The sequence below is a fragment of the Vanellus vanellus genome (genome assembly GCF_965231255.1).
Source record: "Vanellus vanellus genome assembly, chromosome: 5".
Classification (NCBI taxonomy): Eukaryota; Metazoa; Chordata; class Aves; order Charadriiformes; family Charadriidae; genus Vanellus; species Vanellus vanellus.
Genome location: NC_138910.1, coordinates 62974475 through 62988399, shown reverse-complemented (window position 1 = coordinate 62988399; position 13925 = coordinate 62974475). Strand labels below are relative to the sequence as shown.

At 39.6% G+C, this 13925-nt stretch overlaps 1 protein-coding gene across 2 annotated transcripts in view; it reads left to right on the top strand.

Annotated features, from left to right (window-relative positions):
• Window positions 1-7477: 7477 nt before the first annotated feature.
• FNBP1L (formin binding protein 1 like) overlaps window positions 7478-13925 on the top strand; it is a gene marked incomplete at its 3' end in the record, with an annotated part of 58385 nt that continues 51937 nt past the window's right edge. For both annotated transcript variants that reach the window (XM_082483638.1, XM_082483637.1), the window contains exon 1: window positions 7478-7647. In XM_082483638.1, the coding sequence (XP_082339764.1) occupies window positions 7624-7647 (24 nt within the window). In that variant the 5' untranslated portion in view covers window positions 7478-7623. The remainder of the gene's footprint in view (window positions 7648-13925) is intronic.

Below are 13925 nucleotides of genomic sequence, written 5' to 3'. Positions count from 1 at the left end.
GTGTATTTCCTTTTCAAAAATTAATCAACTGAGGAGACCTGGACATAAGGAGAGTACCAAAGGTAGAGTTAAATCCAAAGGGAAAACCCCAGGCTACTAGAAGATGAGTCTGTTAGGGAAGGAGAAGAACAGACTTAAGAAATCCTTCCCTTTGCATCTCACCTTGTTTCAAAGGAAAGAATATGCAAATACTAAGGGGAGAAAGACTCTTACTGGGATTCAGTTGGATACCTGTTAGATTTGGTCTGCCTTTTAAGTCCAAAGAGCAGGCATTGGTCTTTACATTTAGTTAAATAGAGCCCCAAGTCACGAAAATAAAATTCCTTCCTAAACAAGTGGTGGTTTTGTTTGTTTTGTTTCTTTGGGATTACTTGAAAATTTCTGCAGTTAGTGTCTGATCAGAATCTCACTTGGAACAAATAAGAATGATAAATGGAGTTGTAGCTATCTTTATTAATGTGAGAGGGAGACATAGAAAGGTAATTGATTTGCTTACTGGGATATCTGTTCTATGCACAGCATGCTGCGTTCTCATTCCCTCTTTTAAAGTGATTAATAGGATGGAGAGAGTTTTCTTGCATATGTGAATTACTCTTGAGTTTCTTTCCAGATTGTGATCCTTTGACAGTTTTTCATGCACCAGTTAAATGCGGTATTGTACAACGTGGACATCAACATTCTCATGAGAAAGGAGGAACCACCACAGATTTAAAATAAGAAGGGAGGGACACCTGAAATAAACCTCTGAAATTAAATCCTTTAAAAGAGAGGAGTCAAGGCTTGCAGTGGTATGGAAGGTAGGAAAATCAAGGGATCGTTGACCTTCTCAGTTTCAAATTAATGTAACTCATACCTTATTCAATGAAATAGGATCTGATTGATTACAGCAGAAACAGGTTGGTATTATGTTATACTGCTTGTTCTTTCGCTTGCCAGCAGGTGGCTGCCAAGTTCAGGAAATGGGTTGAAACTACTGAAAACCTGTTAACTGGACCTTGTAGTCTACAATGATAATTCATGAACCATTTTTAAATTACAATTCCTTTAATGAGATTAACCAGTAACCCAGGATACTGATTATGTTCAAATGTTAGGGCAGACTTTGCACAACTGCATATATATTTGTGTTTCAGATCGTAATTCTAAGTCAGATGATAATAAAATATTTTAGCAAGTCTGAAAATGGGTGGTACTGATACTTAGCAGCACATTCATCCACTGTTCATTTTTCTACAGCTTGAATTAGTACCATGACAGACTCTCCATCTTTCAATATTGATACAGTATGTCAATCCATACACTCTGCTTGAAAGCTGCTAGCTGATCGATGCAGATAGCAGTTACTATTCAAGTCTTTGGTTGTTATCTCAAACCTAATAGTCTTTATGCCTGTAGATAATACGGTAATGAAAAAATTTGAAAAATCAGAATTCACCATAGCTATCCCTAACTCTGCACATTAGATACGACTTAATGTTCTCTTAATGTAAGGAAACGTGCATGGATGGGGTTGATGGGAGAATAAAGATGATGTGGGTTAGGTGAACTGGAGATACCAGAAATTAAGGTAGCAAAGCCCTGGCGTTTATGGTTATGTTTTGATATAATTCTGAAAGTATGTGCAATGAAAGCAAATGGATTTATAATATTCGAGTAGGTAATGCAAGCATTAGAGAATTGAAAATCATGTTTTGAGATCATGATTTATGGGTATTCCCTGATATTTTATAATTGTCCAACCTCCAGCTTGGGGTACAGTTTTATGTTATCAAAAGGAAATGCTAAGTTATCACATGATAGTCTTGCTTCACTGGAAAAAAGCAAATTCCTGTGAAATAAGAGGCTGCTTGTACTTAGAATATTGCTAGTTGATGCTGATTGACACCACATTTTCTCTGCTACATATGGCATGGAAAGATGTGCTCTTGGCTGCAGTGCAGGCAAGAAGAGTGAACACAGGATATTTCACAAAAGCAGATGGAAGTTCTCATTTTCCTCCTATTTATAGCTGATGTAAGTAGTTTCCTTTCAGTTCTGTTATCCAATCACTGGTGATGTCTTTCAGATTTTCTTGCTGAGACGAGAGAAAAAGAAGAAACATACCTTTCTTATGCTATATAAAATGCATTTCAGTACAGACTGGAAAAGATGGGGGAGGTATAGTTCTTCACACACAAATCCAGAGATAGCAGAAAAATTAGTATTAGGTCACCCTAAGCAGTGGCTGAAGCTGCACTAATAAGTGCAGTTTTCCTTCTGCCTCGAAGCAGAGGTGGGGTGGTCTAACTAATACAGTTTCTTGCTAATTTTTTGCTTAAAAATAAAATCGGTACTCAGAGTAAAACTTAAGTTTCTTTTGCCTAACAGTTGAAATAGGAACCCAGTGGATATAAGCCTCTAGTCATATGCACAGCTACAAACTCTTTGCGTACTGCTGGTTACGGTTAAGTAACCAGCCTCTGGGAGACCGGGGAAGTCCGTGGAGAACTCAGCACAAGTTGAAGTGTCAAGACACCTATTCTTTTGTCTCAAAGTATTTCCTGAGCTGTAAAATAATGATTACCTACTCACCACACGGAGGCATTATGAACATGAGTATTTTTAAAAATTAAAGCACTTCAAGTGAAATACATTTCCCCTTCAAGGGGAAATACATGTGTAAAGGGGGGAGGGGGCTAAATTCTTTTGGTTTTGAAGCAAAAAGAGATAATACTTAGGGGTTTTGCAACACTTCATTTTCTTTGTGGAGTAAAAATCCAATGCTAATATGACAAAGAGACTGCTGGCTAGCAGAGAAAAGGATTAATGGCACCTCACACCGAGAAAGAGATATTTGGAAGTAATTTGTTTGGTCCTGCTGATTTTTGTGGCAGTGGAAAGCTAAGCTGCTTCTCTCTTTAGAAAGTGTGCCCACAGGGAGTGCCAGACAGCTTTTCTGCCACTCCAAATTAATCATGCAAATTGTTGTTCTGCCAAGATAATATCCTTAGGTACACTTGTAAACTTAAGTAGATTCTGTTGAGAATTGAACAGAATTAACAAAATACTATTGTAATTATTGGAATGATGTGGATTCAGTCTAAAAATAAAATCAGGCAGTTTTCTTTTTCTTTTAAAGCCTGCATTAATTAGTCAATGGTGGGGAAACAGCTAAACAGTAAACTTTCTAAGCTAAAAAGAAGTTATCACCTTCCAGAAACTACTAGTGGTTTACAAGGATACTAGAACAATGCAATTTATTACAAAGCCTTTGTTGCGTGTAAAAATTACTTAAATATGCCTTTAATGTATTCTTGAGTGCCTTTGGTGAGACTTTATCTTCTTTTTTTTTTTTTTCCTCCAAGACTAATGTTTTTAAGGATGTGACTAGAAGACTAAAAATTTGTAGGGTAATATTTGTTTAATTACTTCTGGGCCTAGGGCCAGTTGCAATCCCTGATAATGGAGACAGTGTCAAAATTCTAAGTGATTAATTGTAATGTTTCCGGCAATATCCTGCGGAGATGCAGTAGACTCCTTCCCTCATCTTACAGCTAGGTCATTTCACATCCTGAAATGCCGAACTGCAGGACAGCATAGCTCAGTATATAGATCTCCTAAAGCAAGAGTGTACTCAAGCAGGAAAAGGGCCGAATGATGACTGATGTCAGACTTCTCGCTAAGCTGAAATGGTAAGTGTTATGTGTTACACTGCTAAGTCTCATTTTTAATGAGTTAAAATTTTATTTGGTCACATGGTCTTAATATATTTTTTACAAATTCCAGGTTCTGTGTTAACTTAGATGAGTGCTTTTTGTCTTTTAACTAATTTACAAACCTTTGTAGTTTATTTTTGTAATGAGCTATGATCTCTTTACGGATGAAGAGGCAGCACCTAGTTTAAGTAAAGGTGAAATGCATATCTCCATATACATACCCGATACTTAAATGTATTTCAGTTTTTGGAAGCAGTACAGGTTGAAAGCAAACTAAAAATCAAAAACCAATCTTGAAAACAGTTGTGCCCATATTTCAATTAAAACATTAATAAAGCCACTGAAATCTGTTGGCAAGAAATAGGCTTTGCACTTGAATTTTTTCGAATCCTGTAATACGAAAACTGTATAAAAAGTATTATGAAAGTTTTTATCCTATATCACATGGACTTTAAAAGCTTACATTGTTTTTTTGATGTTTTAAAATAATAATATGTGCAGATTAGACTAAGAAATACTGCGTTTCCAGGAATATTGGAAGCAATGGTTCCTCCATTTCCCTATTGTGTATATACAGTGTCCAACCCTCCCTGATCTGTTTCATTTACTTTACCTGAAGAAGCAACGGCTATCAGAAGTATCTCAGGTAATTGTGAACTGTACCCTTTGAGTCAGATTTTGTGCTAATTCTCTAGGGGTGTTTCTACATTGCACAATGAAGGTCCAAGATCTGAGATAGTTGTGAAGGAGCTGATCCAGCTAAACGGCTCATCATGCTTCCATGCAGAAACACAAGGTTGGGTCCCAGAAACAGTATGTTAATGTGTACAGCTTCTGGCCTAATCAGCCTTACTTCCCAACTCTAATTGTTAACCTCTGAACATGAATAATTAGCCAGACTGCAGTGCTGCCTTAATGCAACGATACAGGTTCCTATTCTGTTGCTATCTTAACTCAAAGCCTGTTCAGGAATATCTTTTGAATGCTCCTCTTTATAGTGTACATATGGTCTTAAAAGGTAGGTATAGCCCAGATGTTGCTGTGATTAATGCCTATCCTATTTTACGCAGTATTTCAGAGAGCAGCCTCTCAACCTGTTCTGGAGGTTGTGAAGTTACGCAGAATCTCTGCAACGTCGTTCAGCTCCTGACGCTCGCTTTACCCTAGGGCTGGTAAAGATGTTTTTTGAAGAGTGCTGCATGGAAAGAAGGAATCCTGTTTGTCCTGGGAAAGCCTTTCATTAGCTAGAACTAGGCTTTTTAAGCATTACTGGGAAGCTAAGTATTGTATTTATGTACCTATGATACAGGCTGCAGTTTCCTTCTCCTAAAATGGCTAGAGGTCACCATAAAACATTCAATTTTCTTATATTGCTCTGAATTGAAAACAAATCCTGACATGTTGAGAATGTTTGCCTTGCACATTTTGCAGAAATAGGAGTAATTAGTTAATTCTTAAATTAGAGTTAAGTAAAAGAACCTGAGGGTTCAGGTATCAATTAACCAACCACAAATATTAATATATATAAAAATATATATTACACTTGGAAACTCTCTTGATGTATGTTGCATGCAATGAAAGGCCAGTATTTCAAATCTGAATGCCAAGTAAGTGCCTGACTTTCAAAGCTTCTGGATCTATAGATCCAGAATTTAGGATCCATTTTCCAGTAGATTAATTTTCAATACGCCATTGGGGCTTCAAAGTTTAAAAAAATTTAACTAAAAAATTATTTTTTAGGGTTCATTTTTAGATATCTAAGCTGAAACAATTGGAAAGATGAGTTTTCCTAAAATGACCAGGAAGTGAAAAATCCTGGCTGTCCTGAAGCCAGCAGCAAATTTCTTATTCACTTAAATAGTCAGGACTCTCACCCCCAGTGTTTAAAGGTTCAGTGTACATTTGTTTCTCAAAATTATGCTTTTTTTTTTTTTTCTTTAAAAAAGTGCCAAATCAGGCATCCAAAACCAAAGGTCCCCAGATCCTTAGGTGCATTTATAAACCTTGGTTAGGACACAGTAGAATATGGATTCTACTTAGTCCACGATTGAAGATTTTGAAATCCCTCTGTCTAAAATTATTACCTATGCAGCAAGTTACGACATAGGTAATAGTTTAAAAGATGTATTAAAAAGCATACAAAATAAGCACATTTTTTAAATTTTTACTTAATGATGTTTTGAACCAGGTCATCTCATTTATCACCTGATTATATTTTTTTGAAGAATCATATAAAGGTGTGTGGTGAACTGGTTAGCTAAGCAAAAAGTTGATTGAAGTTCACAGCATTTAATGGAAACTATTTTTTCCTAGTCCTGAAAGGCATGTAAATTGAGTGAATTCAAATATATATTTATTCATCATTTTTATCATTTATTTATTTCTGCTTCATTACCCAAATCCTAAACATGTATTCTGCTTGGTGAATATTTTCAGCAAAGCATGCAACCTACAAACTGAATTGATGTGTTGGAGTTCAGCTGAAGTGTGCCCCAGTGTGGAATTTAATCTTCAGAGTCTAAAATCTTGGGGTTATATGACCACCAGCTTGCTAAAACATACATCTAGGCCACCACAGCATGTGGCACACTTACTCATTTTGTGGATCCCCACAGACCAAATGCATTTCTTGTGTAATGTGATTAAACACTTCACTCTAGAAATTACATTGTTGATCTGTCATCTCATCTGCTTATTTTGATAAATTCTGATGTTAGTAATAGTATTCTAATACCGTAATTTCGTATCGATCTAGAAGAACTTGTGTGTTCCTTTCATATAGAAAATAGGACTAAACCTAAGCTAAGCGTGATGCACAGGAACATTACCTGAAAGGTGACTTGGCAATGAAAAAAATAATTGGATTTAAGTCAGTTTTGTTTCATGATATACAGACTTCAGACAGCAGTATTCTCACAGAGTTTTTATTGCAGCCTATAGAAATGATTTTAAGTAAAAATGAGAGGAAAATCTGGAAATTGATGCCTTGAAGAGGGGAGTTTAACTCAGGTAGATTTCAAAGCCTTTGCTTTCCATTAGCAGCTTCATAACAGCACTTCGGCGGAAAAAATAATCTTTGATGAGGACTCAACACCCCTCCTTTTCTAGTTGCTGAGGAAACTCTGTTACAATCATGCGATGATGTAATTCATCCAACTAATAAAAATAACCAATAGGTTATTTTTTTCCCCTCAGATTCTGTCAGCCTCGCATTCCCGAACTTCTCAGTTTATGATTTACTTGAACACACCTGTGGGGTTAAAAACAATAATATATATATGTATGTATAAATCCCTCCGTTTATTTCTCTTCCTCGCCACCGCGCCAGGTGAGCAAGGTGCCTCTCTCCCGCCCGTGAGTCAGCGTTTTTACCTGGGGGGGTGGGTGAGGAGGCCTCGCCGCCGGGCGCGATTCAAAGACCCGGGGCTTCACCGCCTCATCCCGGCAGGCCCCCCCCCCCCCCCCCCGTTCATAAGGAACGACGGAAACAGGCAGCCGCTTCGCACCGCGACACCCCTCCGCCCTGCGGCTCTGGGGTGCTTGTGGCGCCGCTGGGGGGAGGCCTGTCGGCGACCTCGACGCCGGACCTCCCTAAAGAGGTCCGGCGTCGAGGTCGCCGACAGGCCTCCCCTTCCCCCCCACCCCGCGGCGCGGCGGCCTCACCCCGTCCCGTCCCCCCGCCGCCTCAGCCGGGCCCGCCCCTCTCCCAGTCTCCTCCGCGGCTTCCCCCCCACCTCCCTCCCCGAGCCAGGCGGAGCTGGAGCTGGGAGCGACCGTCGTTCTTTGCCGCCGCCGCTGCCGCCTCTCGCCTCTCCCCAGTGACCGGGGGCACCGGCGCTGCCCGGCGGGACACCCCCCTCCTTCATCGGCCGACGCCTCATCCCCCGCCGTCGCCTTTGCTGGAGCCGGCGCTGCCCGCGGAGCAGCCATGAGCTGGGGCACGGAGCTGTGGGTGAGTCCCGGCTCGCCTCTCATTGTGTCTGGGAATCGCCGCCTTCCCTTGTCTGCTGAGGCGGCTTCCCCCGGGGGAGGCGCGGAGCGGCCGGAGCTGAGGCGGCTGCCGAGGCGCTTTGTTCGGCGCTGGGGCGGCGGGCACCGGGCGGGGGGGAGGCCACCGGGGGGGGGGGGGGGAGCTGGCGTAAGCGTTGGGGAAGGGGGAGCTGAGGAGGAGGCGGCGGCGGGGGGCGGGCGGGCGCGCGCTCGGCGGGGGCGGTGGGTCGGGGAGCGCCTCGTCCAGGGTGCGCCGCCGGGCGCGGCCATGGCGCTCACGGCGGCGGGGTGAGGCGAGGCGGAGGAGTGTGTGTGGGGGTCGGTCACCGCCTCGTCCGCCACCGTTCTCCCGGTAACGGTCGCAGCAGGTCGGGCTTCTTTGTGTGCGCCCCCCGCCCTCCCCCTTTCTCTGAGGCGAAGGGAGGGGAGGGCTCTCTCGGTGCGAGGCGGCTGGGGCCAGCGTCGTGCTCGGGGGGTGGCGTGAGGCGGCTCCCGGCGCGGCTCGGGCGGGGGCTGCGGCCGCGGCCCGCACCGGCCACCCCGCGGGCGGCGGTGACGAGCGGTCGGGGGGGGCCGCTCCTCTCCCGAAAACCACCGGAGTGCTCTGACGAGTAAAGCGTTTTGAGCGGTCGCCCCTAATTGGAAGCAGCTATTATTACACAGCTTTTGTCTCTAAAAGTACCCTGGAACACTGGCTAACACTGTATTGTATTTTATTTATTTTTTTTTTTAAATGCGAAGAATTGGCAGCAAGAAGACAGACGGTGTCTGTACGCCTGTGTCTGCGTTGCGTTAGGTCTTTTCTTAAATCTCCGCTCCTCCTCCGAAGGTTTTCTGGCTGTGCCGAGGGCGGTAAAGGGGCTTCTCCCGGGGGGATGTGCCGGAGCGAAACGCAGCGCCGTCTGCGCTCAGGCGGTTGTGGGATGTTTTATTTTCTCTATCAGATTTCCTACTGCTGCTGCTATAACTGGAGCTGACACTGATCGTGGGAAAGCTTAAGCAAAAAAAAAAAAAAAAAACACAAAAACGTACCAGGGCGGGCGGGTTTAACGTCTCCGTTTTAAATGTAGCCTGCCCTTCGCTTATTTGCTTTTAAAGACTAAAGATTACTGTGAAGTACAGACACTTGGCCATCAGAAAAAAAAATACAGAAAGCTAAATATTGCAGCTTGAAGTCTATTTGGGACCTCAACTTGGCCCTAGAGTTAGACTTTTTTTTTTTTTTTTTAAGTTGAATTAAATTCCTTTATCGGTAGTTTCTAGTGCAGGGCTATTAGTCTGCAGAGGAGCAAAGATCTGCTTAGCACCGAGAGAACTAGTTGCCCGAGTGAGCCGGGGAGTCAAAGGCAAGCTGTGGCATTGCAGGCAGAGTACATGGGTGGGGTGTAGGAGTTGGGTCAGTGAAGCTCCTGAAACTACCCAAATAAGTCGTGTCTGGCTATGCAAAATGAATATGTAATAGCATTGCATCAAACGTACTTCATGGAGAAGCCTGATTTGAAGATATTGAGGGGTTACTTTAGTGTTTTCTACAGTACTTTGTACTTAACTAGGATTTATAGACATGATGAGAATTCAGATAAAATACACTTGTGAAATATTGACAGCACCGCTGTAACAAAACAAATATAAACGTCTTGTAATATTAACAGTAAGTAGTAAGTAAAAGCCATGATTTATATTGGCAGCACAAGTGTGTCTTTGTAGCTAATGCTTGTATATACTTCAGATGAGAGGTTGTAGGTCAGTGTTTTGGAAGAGTGGGGGTTTGCATTTTAGGAGAGCACTGAATTTTCTGTAAGCATTTAAGTATGTATTGCTTTAGAAAACAGAGTTTTGGCTTACTCATGTCTGTTCATTTTGGCAGCATCTTAATTTTATTTTCTTTGTTCAGCTTGGAAATGACAGTTAAGGTTTCCTACTCTTATTTTGTGTTCAGTTTTGTGCGTAAGAAATATATACAGAAAGGTGGATTTTGACCTCAGACTTCCTTTTAATGACAGGCATTTCATTCACAGCATCATGAAACTATTTTATCTAGACCTACTATATGTTGTTTCACTGCAATGGTTTTATTTCAGCAAAATTTAATATACTTTTTGCTTGATATTGGGAAGATACCTGCAACTCTACTGAGGTAACTATGCATAAAATGGTCTGTTTGTAACTGTACAATCAGACCCTGACAATACAAGCTTTTGCATTAAAGTGTGCCTTTTAAATGTTTTTTTTTTTTTTCCTGTTGAATCTAATTATACTTTTTTAAACATGTCTTATTAGGGTTATAAAGCAAACTCTTTTCTTAGTTGGAAAAATATTCAGTGCTTCTCTTGCTGATTGAACACTTAATTGTTTTAACAACTTGTGTTGGGTAAATAAAGATTTTGTTTAAAAAATCTGGCACACAAATTAATTAAAAATTAGCTTAAATCTAGGTTAAAAACACAAGGAAAAAACAGTATTTGTGGAGCTTCAAAGACAGGGCTGTGAGCAAGGAGTAAATAAACTACTAGATGTGTTTATGTTCTACTGTAGCTTTTTCTTCATGGTTCCCTGTTGCTAGCATTCATGCAGCTTCAGAAGGCGGCCCCAGCCACGCTGGGTTTGCTAATGGCAGCAGGGCACTAGCAGCTCATGGTGTTGAGTCCCCAGCTGCAGAGAGTTGTTCTGCACAGGTTTTTGGGAGACCTCGTTGAGCCTAAAGCTCTCCCTCATTAGTGCCTGCACCTGTGGATTTTTTTCAGGATCAAGACTGGTACCCAGATGACAGTTTTTCAGAACGTTTGCAAATATGTGTGTAGGTTTTGTTGATTCACTGAGGCAAATCTGATGATTTTGTATCAGGTGTTTTAATATCTCCTTAACCCTGCCTTCTAAAATTGTATCTCTGTATGCTGTTTAGTGGTATGTTATGCTGATTCACAGCTCTGTTGTTTTTTTTTCTTTTTTTTCTGGAATCTTTATGTTACTTCTGATGAAGTAAAAAATGTGCATGGATGAATTAAGAGGCAAATAAGGAGCCAGAAGAAAAATTAGGGAATTAGGAAAGTAACTCATGCCTGGTATTTATGTGGTACTTATTTAATATGGCTGTTCTGGTATTGAAACTATGCATATGCTACTCTTATTTCTTAGATGGTTATATCAGGGATATGACAAGGGAGAGATTTTCTTTGATGGGCCAGTATTTTCTAATTCTCTGAATTCTGTAGTTGCTATTTCTGTTCATGGATTATATGGCTTTTTGTTTTTCAAGCGACCATTTTTATAAGTACACTGCTATTCTCTGAAGTGGGTGTGCATTGGCCAAAACATGTATGTCTTGAGTAGACTGAAGTAATTAGAGGCACTTTGTGCTTTTCAGTATGTCTTGGCTAAAGAGCGTGCTCCCTGCTGCGTTACTGCTTCCAATTATGAATGTATTTCTTTTGATAGCATTGTATGAAATAATATGAATTACTAATAGTAAAATAAATGTTGATTCATTTAAGCCATTCTGTCATCAGAACTGTTTTATTCTACAATGTTTTCTATGCAATGTGAAATGTGTTCCCCTTTTATGCTTTTTTTTATCACAACAAAAAAAATTTGTTCCATTTTGAAAGTATTATTCCACAAATAGTTCTATTCTCATTAGTGCATTTATCTTTGTGGTTGCTTTGCAGCGTATTCCTTATGGTGTGTCCACACAAAAACTAAGATACTTCAGTGAACTGCCTTGCAAGATAATATTCCCTTAATGGTTAGAACAGAGTAGTGAGAACTGGGATGTCTAGTCTTCTGTAATCCAGTTGAAATTATATTTTCTGAGAAATTTGACTGTTATGTGCTAAATTTTATCTGTAATATTTAACTTTTTCCTAAGTAATATCTGTAAAGCAATAACCATCTGATGAAAGGGGGCACATAATCGCAAAGTAACATTGCTGTGCTTCCTTTGTAATAGAAAATTGCTGCTGTTTATTTAGATACGCTTTTCAGAATTTTAACTTTTTTAACATGCTCTTTTTCAAATGCAACATGCTTATGTTCACCTCATGAGCAGTAAGAAGGTTTACACATTGAAGTCCTGGGCAGAATTGCATACTGCTGACTTCTGTCAAACTGTACTGCAATATCTAAGGCAGGAGTAGATGAATGAAACTACAGTTGTGGGTTTTTTTTTTAGTAACTTGAAATATTTGGAAATAAAAATGAGGGATTCTGATATGTTAAAGAATCTACTCAGCATGACCATCTGTTGAGTCTGTGTGTTTTGGTACATCTGGATTTCTTTTTCTGATGGGTGTAAAGTGTACAAATACCATTAACATAACAAAATTTATCTGGTTATTGTTGTCTTGGGGTTTTGTTCAAATTGAATATGTAGTGCGTTTGCTTTGACACTAAAGGCTCACTGAGCTTTGGAGACTGGAGGATGGTTGATAATGAAGTTCTTGGCTTAATGAGTGGAGACAAGTGGAACTCTGTGATTGGCACTCTGAAGTGGCTTCCTTGGAAATTAATTAAAGAGTTCGTGCTGTCTCTTTAAAAAAATCAGGAAGGATGTTTTTCAACTTTGATGCATGTTCTGTCTTTCGAACCTCTGTGAACCCCTTAACAGCAGTTGGCAGAAAAAAGAGTTTGAATACCATGTCAGAACATTTTCAGTCTGTGAAACCAGTCTAGCCATCTGTTTCTCACCTCTTGATAAATATTTAAAGCAGAAGTTTTGCTGAGGGCTTTTGTGCTAAGATTTTATGATTAAAAAAAAAAAAAGGCCATAGAAGATTTAATGATACTATTGTTGTGAGCTCCTTGGGGCCAGAAGCACACCATCTTTTATAATTAAGAAACCACTAGCACTGTAGAATACTATTTTAGAAATGAATTACATTTGAGCAAAGAAAGATCAAAGTATATTTAGTGATGTGCTCTTTTTAATTTTTCCTTGAACGGAATTCATTCTATGCCTAAACCCAAGTTTTATTTAAAAAAAAAAAAAAAAATTGAAAAACTACTGATGCAACTGAAAAGCTATTAAAAATTTTCTTATGCCTTCGATGCCTGTTTCAGTCATTGCTTCCTTCTTGTTTTAAAATCATGTATTCTCTTTTTGTAGAAGATTAATTGTGTGGTGGTGATGTCTAATCTTAAAAGTTGCCAAGTTTAATTATATGGAAAACATCCACATAATGTAAATATGAAAAAGTTGACTTCAAAAAGTAGCTAATTTCTCATATTTTTGTTCACTAGATTAGGAAATTTTATTTTTTTTAGCTAAATAAAATGTTTTTTCAAGGCAGTTTGAAACTGAGAAATTTTCTCTACAATTAATATGACTGTGTTTATGTGGTCACTAGCATAATTAATACTAGTAAATTGTTTTTTTAAACAGTTAAAAAAACATTGAAAGCAATTCTAAATATCAAACTGTATTCCATGTGGAAATTCTTCTGAGCTTTTGAATCTTAATCTTTTGTAAACTTCTTTTCCAATGTGCTAACATATACTATGTTAAAGGCAATATTCTATTTAATACCTAGGTGTTTGTGAGATGAAACATGGATTATTTTTTTTTTTTCCTTAATTTCTCCTTTAACTTAACCAAAAGATTGCAAGTAGTACCCTGTATGGATTCTCTTTCACTCAGAGTTCTTGCTGTTGTGGTCTGCAAATGTGTGCAAGGAATGCGTCTTGTGGCTAAAGTATGAAATTACAGAGCTTTCCAGATGCATGGGATGGCTATACATTTCCTCTGTCACGGGTAAGATACTGGATAAAATGCTTCACCTCTAGGAGGTTACAGTCTTTCACAAGGAGAATTGTGCATCTTATCTCATTCTTGTGAAGACCTCTGAGATTTCCAAATAGAAAGTTATGTAAGAATCAAGTACTTGATTATTGCATGTGTAGTTACTTCAGGCGCCAGAATGAAAACAATTGTAACGAGTTTTAGTTAGAAATAATGTTTGTCCGTATTTTTCCAGCAATTGTCTGGTTCATAAACATCTGACCTTTTTACTGATTTTTCCAGGAAGGGGTGAGTCATTGTCTTGAGTCTTTATCGGTTGGGTTTTGAAGTGGAGCATAATTTAATTTAAGAATGCATACGTGTTTGTGCCCTTGAGTATCTGTTTAGAAATTAATTTTTTCAGTTTTGAAAATTGTTTATCACCTGATATCTATTAAAATGGCATCTGTTTTTATTTATGACCCCCTCTGTGCATGTACTTTGAAATGTGTGTGCTCTTCAAGGAA